Raw genomic sequence first — 21,502 nt, 5'->3', positions numbered from 1 at the left:
AAAAGGAAGGTGTGCGAACCAGGAACGATCAGGTTTCGCTCCTAGGTACGAAATGTGATTCTTATAAGCGTTTAGATCAAATGCAAATCACTAATGTTTTCAACATTAATGGGTTGAATGACATTTTCCACGGGGAGCAATAATGTGAAAGTCTGTATACCGTAATATGCATTCAATAAGGCAATAACATAAAGAAATTGAAGCGTTTACTGAATCTCAGCTTTTGTTGCAATGCTTTGTCATCAACAAATGAAATATACATTTGAATTTATAAGTATTGGTAAAGAAAGTTTTATAAGCTTGCTATACTGCATCATGCTTGCAGTTAGTAATAAAATTTTTAGGCCATTTTCTTTCCAACACGACCCAAATAAAAATCTCTGCTGGTAGCAACCTGTCATTTAATGAAAGCGCCTTACACCACAACACAGATGTCCGTTTGGAAAGTCTTTCAACGTTTTTCTCTGCTTTAGATAACTTTTTAAATCCACTTCGACAAAAAGCATACCGGTTTCAGGTAGGCTGCAGCATACATATCAAGCAGCTACCGTATAACACACCGTAAAAAAGCCGACGTGTTGTAAGCCTACTGTACATTTCGCTAATAGCTTACGACAAAAATTTTAATTTCGCTATAAGCACGGTTGCCGTCGGTCTGAACTCAAAAATAAGGACGACTAGGAAGCGAAGAATACTGCCTTAAACAGTGCGCAACTGGAGAAGGCAATCAATGTTCCTAAAAAAAAACGAGACACTATTTGCATGTTCTTATTTTTGGTATCTCTTTGGTGCTAAATGGTATACTAAAAGGATCGAAATAGCCAAAGTAGGTGGGCATTGCCTTCTGCCCTCTGCTCTAAAAATAAGAAAAAAATAAGCACGTTTCTTAGATATAAGCACATTAGTATTTTCTAAGACATTTTACTCGAAAATAAGCAAAAATCTTAGAAATAAGCACGGAATGGTAACCCTGGCTATAAGTCAGCAAAGTTTTTGTTCAATTTATGAGTCTAACAATCGGCTGCAATACCGCAAAAAATCACAAAAGGAAAAAGATACAAATTTTATTAGGAGATATCACTTGCACAACCAGTCATGTGTAGCCTATTTGCATGCTGAAGTATGAGGATGGATATCAAATACACAGTTTGAGAGCTTTATAGCAAGAATTTTTCGGCCATGCAGTTTCAAAAGGTGATTATTGCGCTGTCAATTTTAACAGGAACCCAATATTGATGATTTTGCCCGAAAAGCTTGCAGGGAAAATTTGACATTCTGCAGATAAAAATTAAAACGTTTAACCGTTTAAAATGTCAAGTTTTCAGTGAAAAACAGGCAAACAAATACAATATTAATATGTAATATATCTAAAACTAAGTGTTTATCAGAAAACTAAATGCACAAATTTCTGTCATATGTTAAGGAAAACATTATAAATCGTGTTGGTGTTTTAACAGTGATACACGAGTTATTTGAAAGTTAAAAAAACAACCCAAATTTCGCATAGATCTACCTTTCGCTCAATACATTTAAACAAGGGGTCAGGAACCTTTTTGGCTAAGGGAGCCATGAAATCTACATATTTTTAATTGTATTTCTGTGAGAGCCATATAGCCTAATATTTTTCAACACTTAATTCAACTAACGTGTGCATTTTTAAGCAAAACCAACAATTTTAGACAATGATAAATGTCTGTTTTATTTGTAACAACTGTGCTAAGAAATGCCAGCTTAGATTTGTCTTCGAGCCAGATGCCGGCAGCAAAAGAGCCACATCTGTCTCGCGAGCGATAGGTTCCGACCGCTGATTTAAACTGAAGGCGGAAAACCTAGTGACGTTTTTCGTGCGCACAGCGCATTGCCCGCAGTGTGCAGCCACGTTAGTGTTTAAAGCCAGATATGATTCACCCAGATTTCCTACTAATCAAGCATATAGGCTAGCTGCATATGAATTATATAACAAAATATGAATATAGGCCTAGCCACTTCATTTGGTCGTGCGGGTTAGACAAAGCAGGTTAAACTCCTGGTTTTCCGCGTTTCTTATGAGAGCGAAAGGTCACGTTGCCCAACCTTTCTTCCAGTCGTACATCCAAAATAACAATATTTTCAAGCTCAACTAAAAAGTATTTGTTGCCATAATGAAGAATAACTGCAAATAAAGCTGTATCAAGGACGGTTCTGTGAATTAAAGGACAGTCAGCAAGGCTAGTTTTACATTTATATAAAGCATAGGCTAATGATATGGTTTATTCATGTTTTTTAACATGACGTCATCGTATCACATGCTACCTGTGCCAAATAGCCGGCGCCGGGCAGACGCGCCTAGTTTTGCGCAGAGTAGGTACAGTAGGCTATTTGTTTAAGACAGTTGCTGCAGGAAAGTGTGATGTAATGCACTAACGTTTACGTAGTAACTAACTAACGTTTACGTAACCTACGTAGTCCTTACAAGGTCGAGCTAACGTACTTTGGTAGGCTAGGATAAACTTGTAGCTTTTACCCACCAATATGGAAAGAAAGTGACGTGCTCCAGACGTACTCTATAGCTAAAGCTTTAGGCTAGCCTATCTTCAAAAATTATTTTAAAAATTTCAAAAATATTGGCTTTTTGGTACACAGTCAAATATTATCGAACAATCCAAAAAAGTGTTAGCTGCATGTGGGCTAGCAGCATCTTTGCTTTTAAAAATCTTCTTCTAAACGACTTTGATAAATTCTGCAGATTGTATAGCCTAGCCTAACACTTTCATAAAGCATGGAGTTTCGTATCTGTGTAAAGTGGGTGGTGTAACTGGAGGCCGAACTACAGACTGGCAGAGCAAGGCCGTTTTTAGAAAGATTTTGGGTGCACCAAACAACCCAAAATGACAAATGTGGACGTGCAAAAATATCTGGACGCACTGGAAGAGCACAATTGCACAGTTTGACAAATCCAGTCTCTTAACCAATTGAAAACTGAGTGCACAGAAATTCTGTCCAAGCTAATAAGTGCAAAATTAATCATCTATTTAGTGCACCACTGTACTGCTGTGGCTTATGTCCTGATTGGCAAGTATAGCAGTTTTCGACGAGACATCGTGTGTGCGACAACGCAAATTTTGGTGTTGAATCGAAATTAGTCAACCTAATTGCGTAATTAGAACAGTTAAGATTGTTTTGACCTAAAAATTAATAGAAATCTGTTAAAACTTGTGGCTAAACCAGATTTTTCTGATCTTTTTGGATCACAGGCTGAAACAAATAAAGCAGCTCCCTTACGGTGTTTTTATTTCATAATAAGCCACACTTTTAAAATCAGGCTCGGAAAGTGACACAAACTTCAGTTTAAATATTTGCCACAAAAAAAACAGTTGTCTATCAACATGGGTTTGTACTGATATGCATATACCCTAGTCAATAGCACAGTTCGATTAATTATGGACTGCATGGTGCAAAAGACAATATTAAAATAATGCAATTTCTCCTGTTTTGACATTGTATAAATTAGTGTTCGCAGAAAGCGTTCATGTGAAAAAACATGGCTGAAGCAGTCGGGAGATTTGTTTACTTCATTCTGGTATGGATAACTTACCGTTTTTTTTAACAATATTTCTTCGAAACGAACAAAGTAAATAGTATGCGCATTTAATTTGCTCTACCCAGTTTATCCTCTGGTCTGGTTCCTAATGCTATTGTTATGAACGATCTCATCAAAATATGCTATGTTTTTCATTTTGTCACTCATTTTGTCAATGTGAAAATTCATTTCATGCTTTACCGGTATAAAATCACTTTGTTTGGCAAATACCTATATTTTACTGAAACAGTTGATTTCAACTTATTGCTTGTAGTCAGTTGGGAGAAAAACTGCCACCTGTCAATGCAATCTTAAAGTTAAAATTTAATACCTTTTGTCAAAAAAATCTTTTTATTTTGCTGAAGGTTTTTAAGTCTGAACACAGAAAGTTAATGGTCTCATTAAAGATTATGGCAAAGTCTCAACTGTCAACTGGATGTCAATAGTCCTGTCTTTTGTTGCATTTTGCGTATGTTTTAATTTTTGATCATAAATCTTTTTTAGTTTGGCAAATACTGTGTGCGTTGTTTTAATTAAAAGCGTGATATTCAAATTAGTGGAAAATAGACCGTCTTCAGCTTTTATTTACCATGTTTAAATTGAAGTAACAAAGGCTCTCTTGCCTATCTTTTATAATAGAATGTGAAAGAATGTCAGGAAACTTGGCAATACTCCATTGTTCAGGATAGACAATAGAGCCTGTATTGTTTTTATATATAGATGAGGAAACAGAACTTGATTATTTGGTGTTTATTTTATAGCGTTGCGTTCTAAGTCATGTGTAGCAATGGCTTCTTCATTTTTAACATGGTTTTGGAATGAAAGATTTTGGCTCCCACACAACACTACATGGGCTGATTTACGAAATACAGAAGATGCAGTGTTTGCCCAAGCTACTGATCTTTGGATTATGTTCCCGTATTCAATAGTTTTGTACGGAATTCGTATTTTGATAGAAAGGTATTTTAAAATTATTTCAAATCTTTAACCATCTCTTAAACTTGAATGTGTACCTATATTTTGTTCTACTCCGATACTAAAAACCTGGCCATATTTATTGAGCATATTCGTTTGTGTGATCTTCATAAAAAGCTTTGCATTTCCAACTTACAGATTAATTGCGCGACCCATTGGAAGAAAACTACAAATCTCTGATGTACCTAACAGACCACCAGCACCCAATGCTGTTCTTGAAAAAGTCTTCTATTCAATCACTAAATATCCAGATGGAGAAAGGCTAGAGGGTAAGTCAAATTTAACTGACCATTGGTTAAATGCTATTTGCATTTCTGAGTCTGTTTCACATACTAGTATATAATCTATCTGTCGGTGTATTTATATATGTGTGAGTGTTTATTAAAGTTTGGAGAATTGATTTACTGGTACACAAAATTTTTTTTTTTTAATTACCAATAACATAAAAATTTTACTTTCAGTATAATTTCTACTCATATAAATGTCTATGTGTTGTTTTTTTCATGTGTTAGGTCTTTGTAAGCAACTCGATTGGAGAGAGCACCGGGTTATGAGGTGGTTTCGGCGAAAACGTGAAATAGATCGCCCATCAAAATTGATGAAGTTTTCTGAAACCGTGTATGTGGATTTAATGTTTTTTGAAGAAGTTTTGCCTAGTTTTTGAACATTGTTTACTGGAATTTTACATTAAGGTCCCTTCCTCATTCAAAGAATATCTTTCCAAGTCTTAGCTAATATTTAACAGCTAATATCATCCATTGAACACACTGCGCTGTAAATTATTACTGTCTTGCCTTGGAGGGAAAATGATCTTGCGTGACTTAGTTTTGTTCAAATCTCTTTTTGTCCTTAAAGCATATCATATACCAGGGGTGGGCAAATTTGTTCAATGAAAGAGTCACTTGCGGAAAAATATAAACACCAGCGAGCCGCAAAATCAGTAATGATTGTCAATTTGGTTATTATACTATTAGTAGTCATTTTGGGATATTACTTTTTAACTAAAAGACCCATAAAAACATATTGGTGAGGTGCATTTTGACAACCTTTGCCATAGAGTATAGAATCTATACCTGAAAACAATGTCGGAATCGATGTCTAGTGTTACGTCATAAACGAAATCCTGGCCTAAATAAAGAAAAACTACACAGAAACTTTCATAAACGGTACTCTTGGTAGCCTTTACATTTTTTGGAATTTTACGATTCGACTAGAAGAGCCACAAAAAACATGCCGGAGAGCCGCATGCGGCTCGCGAGCCGCAGTTTGCCCACGTCTGTCATATACCAATGTGATGTTGCCGAAATCAAGCTTACGCCTTGCTTTTTTGGCCTAGTTACTCAATCAAATGTGAAAGTAAACAGTGCTTCAAGTGACCTACATATTGAGCCTCCTTGTAAACCGGACTTTGCTCTTCTGGTGTCAGCACTTTTGTATTGATCAATGTGGTTGTAAATGATTTGCCGTTAATATAGCACCATTAGTCGCAATGCAAAAGTTAATGCCTGCTAATTCTTTTCCTTTTTGTGTTTCTGCCTTGCTATTGATTTTTGCAACTTCATTCTCCTGACAAGTCATTTTCATGTGCAAAGTGTTCAAAGTACAAAATGCAAATGATAAGCAAGGTCATATCGGTTGTGAAATGCACTTGTGTTTATTTTCTAAATTTTTGTTTAGATGGAGATTCATGTTTTATGTAACAGTCTTTATTTATGGACTGTACACAACATTCCAGACTGATTGTCCCACCAATACACGATCTTGCTGGGAAGGATATCCTGACAGACAGCATCTGAAACCTCTTAACTACTGGTACTATCAGACGGAACTTGCCTTCTATACATCATGCACTATATCCCAGTTTTTTGACATAAAACGAAAGGTTTGTGGCGCCAGAGCTTAGTTGATATTGCTTATATGTTATTTAAAATTTCTACTCGCGCGGTGATATTGATACTTTTATCTATCAATTGCCTATTATTTGATATTTCTGATGTATGTAACTGTACAACTTTCACGAAATAGCCCTTTACCACAAGTTATTTGAAGGGAAGAATTTATAGGAAGATGTGTTTAATGCAATGAGCAACTCATGAATTCACGGATACGACAGATTTGCTGTAACTATTTTATTACAGGATTTCTGGATAATGTTTGCCCATCACATCGCCACCATCTTCCTCATTATGTTTTCATATTCAATCAATATGTTGAACGTCGGGATGCTCATCATGCTCTTACATGACTTTTCCGATGTATTTTTAGAGGTAACTTTGATTTTCGTTGTGAGGTTTCGACATTAAAATTGATGTTGTAAAATTGATGAAATATGGTGGCTCCCGGATTGTATTTTTATGTAGTTAGATGTAAAATCTTTGAATATTTATGTTAAATTTTCCATAAATTGTCTCGCAGACTTCGAAAATTGCAAAATACACGAAGCAGGAGACGTTTGCAACAATTGGTCTCATTTCTTTTGCCACATCTTTTGTATTGGCCAGAATCGTTTACTTTCCGTTCTGGTGAGTGATCCATCATTTTTGACAGCATCATAGCTGTCAGCATATTTTCGTATTAATTACTGAATGTTGAGAAAATTGGAAATTGATGTTTCTTTTCAAATTAATCTTTCCTGCGAAGTTTTCTTAGACATTGCGGTTGTTAATTTTCGAAATACAGTATGACCTGTTTTCTGTGTGATAGGATTTTGTATTCGATATGGTTTGATGCCTTCGATGTGGTCGGGCCTTTCCCCTCCTGGTACATCTTCTGTGTGTGGTTGGCAATACTTCAATTTCTTCACATATATTGGTGCACTTTCATCGTAAAAGGATTTATAAGATTATTCAAGAAAGGTGGTCAGGTAGGTAAAATAAATAAAACTAGTGAAATATAGATTTTTGTCGATATGTTTTTGCAAAGTATCGTTTGTTCTGTCCAGAGCTGCCATTTTGTGCCTATTTTTAGCGATAATGTCCCAAAAATATTTTGCCCTTAATGCAGATGAATAGGTTTGTTTTACAACATATTTAGCAAATGTGTCTTACGTTCACATACCGGTACTTTTGGATGTTTATGAAGGAAACCAGACATTTTAGAAAATTGCAAAATATAGGTTTAACATTTAACTTGACAGAATCTCCAAAATAACATTTTTTATGCCAAACCTGGTTGGTCACACATACCACAATATTTACATAGAATGAGATACATATGGCAGTGGCATTGATAGAACGCAATTGCCTTGCTTGAGTTAAAAAATAAGCAGCTATGTCTTTAAATATGCCTATATCTTGAGCCAGAACAATGAAAACTCTGGCTATATTCAAAAATGATAAACTATGCAAATCCATCGAAAAAACTAAATTTCAAAAATTTCTGGAACCCGTCTCATAAACCATCATCAACAACTAATTTTATTATTAGGCCGACGACGAACGGAGTGAAAGCGAGGTCTCTGACTCGGAAGAAGATGTTGACGTCACGAGAGCCAGAACAGAGAGCCAAGGAGACGGACCCGGAATAAATGGAGTCACTCTTCGAAAAGCGCATAAATAACAGAGTCTGGTTCGAAATTAACTTCGTAACCGGCCAGTACAGTACGACTGTTCTAACCTTAAACAATGTCTAATTAACTGCACGTACCGCATGAACGCCACCTAGTTTTAAATCGTCTTGTATTGTGATTGTGCATTTTGTTCGACTTTCGCCGCGAGTATTAGAGACTAATCATAGATTGTGGTCATGTAATAATTTCCACCTCTTCACTAGAGATGCTTCACTAACCACTTGTACACTGCCTTAGATGTTGCTACTGTTTACATCAAAGCAATAACGATCACATGACAGGCTTGTTCAACCGTACATCCCGCTTAGTGGGCCATTTCGCTGTGTAAATTTTCAAGCTTTTTATTTTTCTAGCTACGCAATGCTTCTCGTAAATTAATTGTGAGGATTTTGAAAATTATGTAAACTTGTGTATTATGTTATCGTATCAGTTTTTCACGAAGAAAATGATATTTCAAAATTACACCAATTTTTTCATGGATCCGTTTTGACCGGGTCATCCAAAAACTGGCCCCTGTCAATCAAATAACCCATTTTTTCCACCTTATCAGTGGTTTGATTTTTGTTCAAGTCTTTTTTTTTGCTTGATTTTGTTGGGATTTTCCAGTTAATAATTTGGCTGGTTATGCCCATGCAATTCACCAACTTGATTTGCAGAATGTTGACAATGAAATCGAGGAATTGTTTACGGCGCTTTTTGCTTGGTACGTCCTAGCAAACTTACCTTAAGGTTGCTCCATAGTGATACCACTGTGTTTGAACGTTATATGCGGTGCCATTTCCAAGTCATTCCGATCTTTGAATATTCACCGACCCAAGTGGTGTTACCGAGTTGAATTATAACTGTAAGAAACAAAAAAGCATGTCTGGGGATTTTTTGTGTATTTAAGCGTTTTTCGGTGTTTTCGTTTCAAGTTTAATTGCAAGTTGAATGTTTCAGTTTCGAATTATGGGTTTTAAATATATGCATAATAAAAGCTAACCTTTCTTTTGTACCATGCCGTTTTCTTTCTGGCGGCTCAACACTCAGGAAGCTTCTCGTCGTTGGCAGTTTCCTGTTGCGAGAACAGAGAAGCGTATGCTGGAGGGTTCGAAATTTTATCCAATTTACTGTCACTTAGCTACTCAGCTGCCAGTGGCTATCAATGCGTCCTATTCTGTATTAGCCGAAACTCACACGCACGGCAGAGTTTTGAGCGAGACCTTTGTATCATTTATCAAAATATGACAACGCATCGCGCTCTTAATGATTTTAATGCTTCAACATCGTTTTGAATTTTACCTCCGTGGTAAACGTTAAGGCGAACGTGATATGTTTGCTGCTGTAATACAACAAATTACGTCTAATGATGCTGAATATTGCGAAAAACAGCTGCTTTTGTCCGCAACTGATCATGTTGTTTGCGTATTGGTAACTATGGCAACTAACGTCAGCTTAACTTCTAAAAAACCAACGAGCCATGCAGTAAAAGCTATTCGGCACAAGTTCCTCTCATCATCGATCGACGTCTACCTTTCAATTCTTTTTCGTCGCAGCAGCAAGTGGCAAAACTTGCGCAACAACCATCGTCGGCAGAGGGCACTTGTCTTTTCGACGTTACTTGCAATATTACTTTTAACAGTCGCTAAATGACAAGTTATTGTATTGTTAATTGAAGGCCAAACTACTAAAGAATTTATTCTAAAGAAACGTGACGAAAAGTGTTGTATGAACAACAAAAAAAATAAAATATATTTTTTTGAACGCTCTTTACGCACAATTATTGCAACTTTTGACTACTCCTGTGGTTGAACAAAATACCGAAATACTCTAAAAAGTTATGCACAATGGAGAATTTTCATAAAACGGCGATTTTAACTACAAGCAACAGATTGCGAGAGATGGTAATTTTATTCCATACGACAAAGTGGCAAAAATCTCAACACGACAGCAAGTAATGGCAGCTTTATTTAAATATAGAAAACTAAAGTTGACTATCCAATCCGGAAGAACAAATTTCTCAACTGATTCAGGTTAAGTTCAATCCACCAGAAACCGACAAAACGTATTCAATTAACGCCACTACAAGTTCCTAGACTGCTTTTAAAAATATATGATTAATCCACCAAAAGGTTATTCCGATCTGAAAAAACATGAAATTAAGTGGGCTTAGCAAACAGACATGCACTTAACCAAAGACGAAAGCGTGAACTTAGCAATTTACCGATGTGCCATTGCAACCAAGCTCAGATCTTTTCAAATAGAACAAACTTGCGTGAACTTCAAATAGAACAATGCGTCTTTTGCAATCAGTCCACTGAAACTTTACCGCGTCTATTTCACTCACGTCATGTTACACGTGTTTACTGGAAATATGTTTCAAGGTGGATTTGCGGAAGTAATAACACTGATTTCTCAAAGTATAGTAAAAACGCTTTACCATTGACCGACGCAAAGCAGATGATACTAAACCGGACGGAAAAGATTTTGTGCACGATTAATTAATAAAGTCCTTATACCAGAAGCCAAAGTTGCAAAAAGGAACTAACAACCGTGTAGACACATTATTAAATGGTCATCAATGGAACTTGATATATACAGTACCTAATGAATTGGTTATTGAAGTTATTTGGTACCAACGGGGACCGAAAACCTTAACACGTTTACATTCATAAATCCTGAATGTGCGCCAGAGTTTGCGATGGGGTTACGCTGAGTAAGGTGTTTGCGTCAGAATACGACGAGAAACTTTCATTTGCTTAATCGCGGTTATAACTGTATATAGCCAATTCGTATAGATTTCGGAAAACATCAAGGCAAAGTTTTTAGTTCATCAGGAAATGAAAATGCGCTTATTCAACTATTTTACTTCTGCACTCAACTTTGGAATCTATGACATGACACGTACTTTGCTTATTCAATAATTCCGATTCCGATCTTTAAGGGCAAAAGGTCGTTTTTTCTGCAATTTACAAAGTTCTACGACAACGATGACAGTTGCAGCCGCCAGCTAATGGCAAGCGGCTGGAGATTAAAGTTACTGGTTAAATTTCCACTTCTAATTTAAATGTTGACATCTCGCGTAAGGTTAATAAGTACAGATCGGTCAATTAATCTCATAATGTTTCATCTGCCTTCTCATCAGACGATATTTATAGAATTAACAATTAAATTAATAGACACTTGAAAGATAATTTAGTTATGACAAGCTTCGTCTTTCGTGAGAAAATTAATACAAATTGGATATAACGACTAAATTATTACCTAAGACGGCAACTGGAACAACCACCTAAATGGAGACCAAGTCGAAGCCGTGCGTTGTAAAATTTGAACTCTTCCATAACTATTCGAGAGGTTTCAACAAAACTTCGTTTATAAATTTCGTTCCAACAGTTTATAGTTATGAAATGTCCATTGTTTATTTTAAAATACTGCAGTCATGCATTTTACATAATGCAGCGCTGTTTTTGGTGAATACGTTTGGCTCTCACACGTTATGTAGACTGGATGCGTTCAAAATTTTAATTAATATCAAAAGCAGTCCAGCTTGTATTCAAATACTTCATATTAAAATCCACAGATTTTGTTATACATCACTGGATATTGTTTTGTATTGATAATATTAACGATTGGTCGCCAATTACGTGATATTCCAAGCTCTCCTTTCAAAATCGCCCCGTCACTGCACTTACATGTAAACAAGTCGGTTTCAGTTGGTTGTGTGACCAACAAATGTCAGTCATCTGCGACAACAAATTGCAAAATAGTTTTAAAAAATGTTCATTTCATTGCCATTTTAATATTTTGTTAAGCTGTATCGTTTTGAAATAAACGGCAAGTTTTTAATTATATACTAACATGATTATATAACAACAAGCAAATTTTATGAAAATATTAGAATCGTGCACAAGTGGCTCCCAATATATATTAGGATATAAGTGGTAGCCGGTATAATTTAGCTTTTAATTAAATAATTATCGGCAAACTGCAATTAAAACCTTGATCGACTCAATCAAAAGGTCAACATATATTTTACTGATGAAACGTGCAAACTTTCAGAAAATAATTCTCAGTATAAAAACATCAGCCGACTCGAGCCAAGTCAGTTTGAAGGAAGTTGATATAAGAAGACTCAATAACCATCAAAATTTAAGGTGGTTGTTTTTTTTCTGAATTTCACAATTTGCAGGCACGTTTTTATAATTTTGTCGTCAATAAACGAGAAAGTTCGCCACTTTAATTGAATATTTGGGCATTGCTACTTGCTATATCTAAGATAAAAAAATGAAAACATTCGTAGCCAAAAAAGTAAGGTGATCAACTGAAGATATAAATTGCAGCAGTGGTTTTTGCATTCTGTTAATTGTCTGCAAAAGATAAGTTCAAAGCAGCAAAGTATTCCTTGTTTAAAAAAATTACGCTTACTTTTGTTTTGAAAACGTGAAATTAATAAGAAATTTCAGTGAAAAATTTTTCAAATCTGAAAGTTGATGTCATTTTATAATTCTCTAACGCAACCTACCACGAGAAGAAACATGAAGTTTTACAGCTTTTTTGCCATCCTACTACTAAATGAAATGAAATATAGTAAGTTACTTTTTGCATTGCCAAGTTTAGCAGAAATAATTGTCTATAACTACGCTTGTGAGCCCGTTGCTTAAGCTGATGTTTTTTATAGATGTATTTGCTATATTCGTTGTTTTAAGAATGTTCAATAAATACTGTGGAAATTACACCGGTTTTACACGTTACTAGTTACACGTATCTACGTGTTACGTAATTTTTTTCGTTATGCTTATATTGCAGCGGTTTGTGCTGACGAATTTACGACAGAATACTGGAAAAGTTTGAGTAGATCTGAACTTGAAAACAGCAAAAAAATCTTTTCAAATTTAAAAACTGGAAAAGCGAAAAACGTCATAATGCTTATCGGTGATGGAATGAGCTTGGGCACAAGTACGGCGGGAAGAATCCTGATTGGTCAGAAACTCGGTCATAGTGGTGAAGAATACGTGACGTCATTGGATTCAATGCCCCATTCAGGACTTGTGAAAACATATAGCGGTAAGTTCGAAAATTCCAGGTGTTATTTTCATAAAATTAATCCATTCTTACCCACAATTATAACTTTGAACCTGACTTTAGTTTATAATAACAAGAACAAATTTCGTTATATAACAAAAAAAAAACAAATCGTATAACAAAACAAATGTCATTGCATCTCTGTGCTCGAAAGCGTTTCAATGCAAAAAATCTTGATCAACGAAACAGGACGATTGGTTCTTTTCTTACCCAGTTAACAATCAAACACCGGATAGCGCGTCTACCGCCACCGCATTCTTGACTGGGGTAAAAACTCGCAGCAGAAAGCTGGGAGTGAACGCAAAAGGGACTTCCTGTCGTCGTGTGAAAGCAAATAAGGTCACGACCTTGTTAGAGCAAGCTGTGCAGGCTGGTACGTGACTTTTGCATTTCTTTTTTGGTATTATTGTAATAAATTCCTACACCTATCTTTGTTTAGAAAAATTTGTACTTATTTCTCCAAATTTTTATTGATGCATTTATCAGTTTTGTTGTTTTGAATTTGTTTGTTCTTGAACTTACATTCCATTAAAGTTATTTTTGGTCAAGGTAAATCTACTGGCGTTGTCACCACAGCCCAAGTGCAAGACGCCACGCCAGCAGCAAGCTACGCGCACTTGCACCGGAGGTAGGTTTTAGTTTCAGCTGATGAGCTCTAAGATTAAGCTATTGGTTTATCATATGATGACTATGGCCTTTAGTTTACTTTTTACTGCTGGCTTTCCCTATACTTAGGCATCATATGTTGGGTAAAGGTATTTTGCTTATGGAAATTTGTTGTAGCACTTTGAGATGTTACGAAAAACAAATTGTTTCTTCGTAGAAACATGTATTCAGATCGAACAAAAGTACGAGCAGAAAACAAATGTGATGATATTTCGTTGCAGCTTTTTAAAAAGAAACGCCACATTCAAGTAAAATTTTGGAGACTTTCTGTGACGTAAAGAATACAATTTAATCCGTACTAAACTTGAAAAATATTTGCCAACATTAGAGCTTAACCAATACTAAACAATACTGAATTAATAATTAGTTGTCTGTGTTCTCGAAGGTCATACTCGGAGGCGGGAGGTCTCACATGCGTCCGGTAGGTGTCGCCGACGAAGAGTTTAAGTCTATGGGCGTTCGAGTTGACGGTAGGGACCTGATCCAGGAATGGCAAGATGATTTGGCCAATAAGTCGGCCAGGTAGGTTTCAAAACGTTCAAGCGTAATTTTGTAAAGTTTAACTAACAGTAGGTATGATGTAATATTTAAACAAGCGTTAACAGCCTATCACGTTTTACAGTTTCAAAAAATAGGCCAAACTATTGATAGCTTGCCTCCACGTCAGTTGTTGCAATATAAAAAAGATTTAGTTTAATAGTATTGGCTGAAAATAATAAAAATACCCTGATTTTTTACTTTACAGTTATGTTTGGAACAAAGATCAGTTTGATGCGGTTGATCCACAAACCACTGACCACTTGATGGGGCTCTTCAGTCCAACCAACATGCAATATTCGCTTGATAGAGAATATGACGTCAGTGGAGAACCATCCCTGCCCGAGATGACAGAAAAAGTGTGTACAAACCTCATGTCTGGAGAACAATGTTTGAAGTATATTCAAGCGATCTAAAAAAATTCAAAAAATTGCCGCGTATGCTTTCGAAATTATAAGTTCGTTTAAGGCCAAAATCAATGCATATTAAAACCTTAAAACATTTCTTTTGCTTTGAATTAACGTAGGTAGTTAAAAAAATGGGGATATAAGCTGATCTAAATAATGAGATTCAAGTTCTTCACAGTTTGAAAGTGATATTTACATATAGTTGCACAAATACATGGAAAGTCAATGTTTTGGAATGAATGAATGTCATATAGCAAAGTCAAATTTAATGCAATTTTATTCTTCAGGCGATTAAAATCTTGAGAAAGAGCAATAAAGGATTCTTTCTTCTGGTTGAGAGCGGAATGTTGGATAAAGCTCATCACAGAGGAAAAGCAAAATATGCGTTGGAGGAATTTGAAGAGTTAGAAAGAGCTTTACGAGTAAGACTCCTGAAGCTAAAGTTTTGAATGAAGGCGTTTATAATTAAGTATTACAACGTAAGATGAAGAAAATATGGGTAACTATTAAGAAATTTTTGTATTTTCCTTTTTTTGAAATTTTCTTGTTTTGTTTCGGCGCGCATTATTTCCTGCTGATAGAGAGTAGACGTGTCTGAAACTTACTACTTTTTGGAAAACCATAACTTATAAAAGCTTAAGAATCATGAACCTCTTGGCCTAAGGTTTAACTGGACAACTTAACGTAACAGCTTAATATCATTTAGTTGGATTTAGAAGAAAGGGTCGAAATTTTCCATAAATTTTATAGGCTCATAAGTCTATTTCTCCAGGTTGCTCGTTCACTCACTGATGAGGAGGACACACTCATCATCACAACCGCTGATCACGGTCACATGTTCATGATCGGAGCAGGAGGCGTGAGAGGAAATGACGTGTTTGGTAAGGCTTATGGGAAACGGTCCTAAACCTGGCAACTTTAATAATAAATTTTTACTTTTTTGGAGTCTTGCTTTTCGTGATGCCATTATTGCTTAAAAATAATAAAAATGGATAAATTTTTTTTCTTTTTACAGGTTTGGCACCGTCTCACCAACACCCAAGGACTGCTTTGGATGGCAAGTATTTCACGACAATTGCTTATGGCAATGGGCCGGGCCATGCTGCAACAGCCAGAAATATAAATGCTGCAAGACAAAGAATTAAACCTAACCAAACCGGTAAGTTTAAACTTGATGCTGAAAACTTAAATAGAATTTGTTTTAAATTTTTTCGGTAACATGATGTCTATTAATGTTAACGTAACGGTTGAATGAAAACGGCTAACAGAAATGACAGTCCACATTATTTAATTGGAGGAAAAGGTGACAATGAAAGACATAATTGCTACACTCTTTTGCAGTGAAAAAATATTACCGACCCCAGAGCGCGGTCCCACTCGGTACCGAAACCCACAGCGCTGAAGACGTCATCGTTTATGGGTCTGGCCCCATGTCTCACCTTTTAACCGGGGTCCACGAACAGACCTACATCGCACGAGTTGTACAGTACGCCGCCTGCTTCGGTAAAAGATCTATATTTTTTGTGTTGTACAGTTATGTTAAGTAGCCAAAAAATAACAAGGAGTGAGACACCATATAGAGGTTATTGCTTAGTGAAAACTTTATTATTATTCTTTATTTCATCATCTTTATTTGGAAGTTGCTTAAATATGGACGTCTAGAGCATCTTTTCACATTAAATTTTGCAACTTATGACCTTAAATCTTTTGACTTGAAAGGTCCTGATCACGTGCAAGAACCGCATTGCCTGGATGACTCTACTATAGACATCTTAATAAACAGAAATATTTATGGAAAAGATTCGTTTTCATGAAAGCATCAAAGAAAACGATTTCAAAATTTCAAAGACGTCCACTGCCTTATCATTTCTTTCAATTTACGTTTCATGTGCGTGGAACCTCTTGTAGTTTAAAGTTGTGTAAACAAATGCAATGAGTGGCGATTTACTTTCAAACGTTTTTTCACAGTTGAGGATTTTTTGTTCACAGCATTCGGCTTCTATCTGTCACAAAAATTCGCACTTTAACTGAATGGTATCTTGATGTCTTATCTCATTTAAAAAGTTTCCCAAGGCAGTACGTTTTTATTTCTGTGTTTGGACCAGTCCTGTTGCGGACCGTATTATAAACAGCATCTGTAGTTTTGTCCAGCTTTACTATGTGGCGCTAGTTGGCGCCACCGCCTAGAAGTTTAACCACCTGTGTGGCGTCATTCATGTGTGAGTTATTGTTTGTTATTTACAAGCTTCAAATGTTTGCCTATACGCTTTGTTTTTGCAAGCTACTAAACAACTTTTTATGAATCTGCTTAAGATAATTAAAAGTGGAATTACAATACATACCGGCTATAGCTATATCGTGACCGCATGTATCAGGAATCAATCACTCACGTTTTCAACTTGTTTATGTGATATATTTGCTGCTATGCAATAAAATTGCACGACAGAAGTTGGCAAAGGCAAAAAAATTGGTCGATGTATTAGGTTTCCTTTGATTTTGTTGACATTTCAGTGACATTTGCGGGTCACGTTGTTAGTGGCTCAGCATGTTTGGGCAGGATTGCGACGGAGAAAATAATGGATATTTGGCGAATAATACTGTCATGACTATCAAAAAGTAACAACCAGCTGTTGTTTAACAAAAGTTGCGGTTATGATCCAAAATATTTAAGTGTACAGAGAATTGCTGTGGAATTTAATTACAATTTGGAAAATATCTAATTTACGTAAGGGAAGAGATCATTGGACCTAAAATCTTGTAATATAAAACAAATATAAATCTTTTGTCAAAAGATCTCATACAGATATAGGACAAAGTGCACGAATCAAAACTTCAGCATTACTTGGCTATCAACTGGACAGATGATGCTTTTATTTCTATAAAAAAACATCATTGTTACGTTCAATTTATTCAAATTTTCTTGTACTCGTTACAGCGTGACGTCATGAAAAGTGCGATTTCAATAGAAATCTGCTCTATAAATATCACCAAACGTTGTACATATTTACAAGTAGATATACTGACCGTTTTGATCGTCAAAATTGTGACGGTTACTTGCGTTTGCAGCAGACAGCCCACAACCTCATGATAAGATCTGCGGCATAGTCAGTACAAATCAAGGGCGAACGTTTCAAAATTTGCCGGCCCCGGTGATACAAGACTCCGTTAAATTACTGAACTCAACCCTGTAACGTCTCCGTCGGTTGAAGTGAGATGCTGATTACGGTGCAGGCACTTAGGAGTACACTGCTTGATTTTTAAAGGACCTGATTTTTGGTAGTGATTTTAAATAGTGATTAAATTTTTAGTTGTCGTTCTCAATTGCTGTTGTTTTTATTTAACCCTATTCTAACTAGGCTTGGCTTCTCCCGCACACTGTCATAGCAAAACGTGACGTACAGTTGCATTGTTTGCTGTAGAAACTTGAAATTTGGTGACTTTTCCTAAAAAATGTTCAGCTATCTGTCCATGTTTGTTTGATAAAGTTGGATTTTGTAATTTTTAAGATATTGCGATATTTTCATAATTTTCCTCTGCTTTGCTCTGCTCTCCGCATTGAAGCGTATTACTCATTTACGCACCAATAACTCGACTAACTATTCTCTTTCGTTCTCTTCTCGCGGTCAGCTGGTTTTCTGCACAGCGGGGGCGCGGCGTAACAAGAAGAATTTCTAGAAATGTGTGACTTTTAGAAATACTTAATTTACACTAAATTCACTTTCTTTAGTTTTACAATTATGATGTATACAGGAAGCCAGATGATTTTTCTACTAACCTGTCAAAATCCGATCAGTTTACGACGTATAGTTTTCTAGTAATTAACGATTGAAAATGTGTGTGCGGGGTCGGCCACACCTAGTTTTTTAGTAAACTCGCGAGCCTGGTTAGGATAGGGTTAACAAGAGAATTTCTTGCGCAGTAAATTCTGTACATTCGTATGAAAAACTTTTTGCAAATTTTGCGGATCCTACTGTGCGTGCAGCGGTAAAGTCAAATTTCAAAATTCACGGAGACAACAAATCGCAGTGTTAATTTCGGAAATTCCCCAGTTAACCTGTTGACCATAGCGTTGCGATTACTCTGGTTACTTTTTGTGAAAACAGTAATTTAACATATTATTAACGGGTTAAATAAACACTATTTGTATCGTACACTGAAAGCGTGTATGATGTCTCCAAGCTACTGCTGCGACGAATATATTCCATGATTTGATAAAAGATGATTTCGATAAAATATTCAATTCCAGCCAAAGAAATTACTTTCTTTTAATCGCTGTGTTTTTCTTTGGGCCAACTTACTTAAGATTTCATTACTACTATACCAGATGATATGGAACTAAATTGCCACCATGATGCTTTTGTGTGGACTAAATAAGAAGCTTTGTATCACGGCGCGAGTATTTGTACAAATTATGTATCTACACTTATTTTATATATTTAGTAAATTGCATAAACTACTGTGTGTGCGCATAAATTTTACCTCTTATATTTACACACATGTTTGAATACATAACAAAGTTTACCTATAACATACATATATGAACGTTCCAATTCACGCTTTCAATTCATTTTCGTTTTGTTAAAGAACAAATGTTGTTCGAAAAATATCTGCGTTTTAGTTATTAAAAAACTTATACCTTTTTTGTGGTGTCAATTAAAAGGACTTGATTTAATTACTTATTGCAAACACTTGGGCAATTAAATTTAGTTCAACCTTACCAAACCCTGACCTGGATTATCCAAACCATACTTGCAGATAAAGTTGAAGTGTTTGACTGATTACCAGCAAATGCTTTCGTAACTCAATTTTTTTAAACTCATTCGCGGTAAACGTTGTGGAATCTGAAGATGATGCGCAATTACAAATATTCTCAAGGTTAGGCGAACGTGTACTGAGCAAATATCATAGAAGACTCGTACAATGAACGTCATAACCGTTGGGAACAAACCAGAACTTATTCCAGTTTAAATCCATTATTTGCGGCGGATTATTGGTTGCTCAAGATTTACTTTAATTCTTTTCAACACCCATCTAAATAGCACGGGTGATTATTACCAGTGCTACTGCCGGCTACACATTGGACAAGAAAGAAATCTTTGAAAATCTGGTGCAAGCAAATATTAAAATATAGGTTTTATTAACACAAGAAACTACAATAGTCAAATTGCTGGTGTAGGATTGCAGGGTAATTGAAGGCGCCATAAAGTCGCGTTATGGAGCGGCCAAGAACATTTTGTGGAGTGGTCATAAAACAGCATTGCTAATATTCCAATTTACTGCGAAATAAACTGGAGTTATTAAGATTTCATTCTAGAAAACAAATGCTTCTTCCAGCAAGTATTTAGCAATTTTCCAAACGACAGGTTCTTCAACATTTCGCCGAAAATGGGAGTTATTAACTTCTCAATAAAAAGTGAAAACCTGACCTGGAATAAAAAATTGAACTGTCGTAGTAAGATGACAAGCAAAACTCGATTTAAAAACAAAGACTTTGAATTATGATTTACTATTTGGTCTGGTTGATGCTGCTTTACAGTGGTTTGGGCGAGAAGTGACAAGAACTTTCAACTGTTTTTGACCCCGGGTTGTTCGTGCGCAGTCATTATCTGCGCATGGTGGACTTCAATGTACGCAGTGAATGTTTCAAGCTTTCGATTTCGTAGGTGAACTTTCAAACAAGTCATTCTGAGGCAATTTCCGTTCAACTCTAGCGTGAATGACGTAAGACTTTAGCGTAATTGAAGAAACGCAAAGGCCTCCTCCCAGCACGTTTACGCACGTGTAGTTACGCATAACGGCATGCGCTGGACAACCAAATTTTATCCTTCTGCACCTTATTTATTTTCAAGTTTGAGGAAGTATTAATCAGCTGCATGATTCTCCGGTCACCTGCAGTGAGATATTTATAGAATTGCTTCGAGGGTGGGGAAAAAAGTTTTTAAAAGCTGCTTTTAAAGTTTCCCCTATAAAAAAAAGTCAAAAATGTGGAAAAAGTTTGTGGTTTTAAGTTTTCATGAGTAGGTTTTAGCAGATAAGTATTTGCACACAAGAAAATACGATCAACGAAAAACAATGAAGACGAAAAAATGCCTATTATTCGAAAAACTTGGCTTGGCCACGACCCTGGTCCAATGGCCATCGTCCCTAAATACGCCAGTGATCTCATGCATTTAGTTTCATTGCAATAAATGTCATTTGGACCGATATTTTGATGGTAAATTGGACCATGGCTGTCATTGTTTGGAACATTTACTTGTCTAATATAGTATTTCGCTGTACAATCAAAAAGCTTTGTGATTTTACAAAAAAAAATTATTCCTAAAGACTGTTGCGTTTTTTAAAAATGACGCCTAAGCAGAGGTTAATTTTTTGAAACGTGGTGAGCAAAAAAACAAACCCTGTTATTTCAAAAAGACAAATTTCATATATATTTATTATTTTTTCATAATACTCTGTATAAAATGCAACCGTACGCGGCAAAATAAAACAAGCCCGTTTACGAAGGAAAGATTTCTAGTGAGGAATACAATTCTGGGAGTTTTATTCACTGTTCTACTGAATTCGAGTTATTATCTGTTCGGAAATCAAATCATATAATAATTAATAATTTTTCCGATGTCCAAAATGTTGCTACGAAAAACAACAAAGTTAATTACGAGAAGCTATATCGACCACAAAACACGGGTTTACAATGAAATAGGCCACAAATGATAGATATCGCCCACTAAG

General features: G+C 35.8%; 2 protein-coding genes across 3 annotated transcripts; both read left to right on the top strand.

The window, feature by feature from the left end:
* Positions 1-2,718: 2,718 nt before the first annotated feature.
* On the top strand, positions 2,719-9,096 carry LOC143465505 (ceramide synthase 6-like). Of its 2 annotated transcripts, XM_076963836.1 has the most exons (9): positions 2,719-4,028; positions 4,321-4,519; positions 4,673-4,803; positions 5,047-5,152; positions 6,212-6,416; positions 6,673-6,801; positions 6,950-7,056; positions 7,238-7,397; positions 7,961-9,096. In XM_076963836.1, exons 2-9 carry the CDS (start codon positions 4,347-4,349, stop codon positions 8,090-8,092), a joined length of 1,143 nt encoding a protein of 380 aa, XP_076819951.1. In that variant the 5' UTR covers positions 2,719-4,028; positions 4,321-4,346; the 3' UTR covers positions 8,093-9,096. The 2 variants fall into 2 exon arrangements, with proteins under 2 accessions (XP_076819951.1, XP_076819950.1); XM_076963835.1 differs by lacking the exon at positions 2,719-4,028 and having other exon boundaries at positions 4,098-4,519.
* Positions 9,097-12,438: 3,342 nt separating this feature from the next.
* On the top strand, positions 12,439-17,244 carry LOC143465574 (alkaline phosphatase-like). Its single transcript, XM_076963946.1, has 12 exons — positions 12,439-12,668; positions 12,888-13,145; positions 13,378-13,536; positions 13,713-13,791; positions 13,987-14,077; positions 14,215-14,351; positions 14,575-14,725; positions 15,061-15,195; positions 15,546-15,654; positions 15,789-15,932; positions 16,115-16,276; positions 16,493-17,244. The coding sequence occupies exons 1-12, from the start codon at positions 12,572-12,574 to the stop codon at positions 16,585-16,587; spliced, it is 1,617 nt and encodes a 538-aa protein (XP_076820061.1). The 5' UTR covers positions 12,439-12,571; the 3' UTR covers positions 16,588-17,244.
* The last annotated feature ends 4,258 nt before the right edge of the window (positions 17,245-21,502 follow it).

This window comes from Clavelina lepadiformis, chromosome 7 (genome assembly GCF_947623445.1).
Source record: "Clavelina lepadiformis chromosome 7, kaClaLepa1.1, whole genome shotgun sequence".
Taxonomy (NCBI): Eukaryota; Metazoa; Chordata; class Ascidiacea; order Aplousobranchia; family Clavelinidae; genus Clavelina; species Clavelina lepadiformis.
The sequence above is the reverse complement of the archived record's forward strand: the minus strand, read 5'-3'. Positions and strand labels throughout refer to the sequence as shown.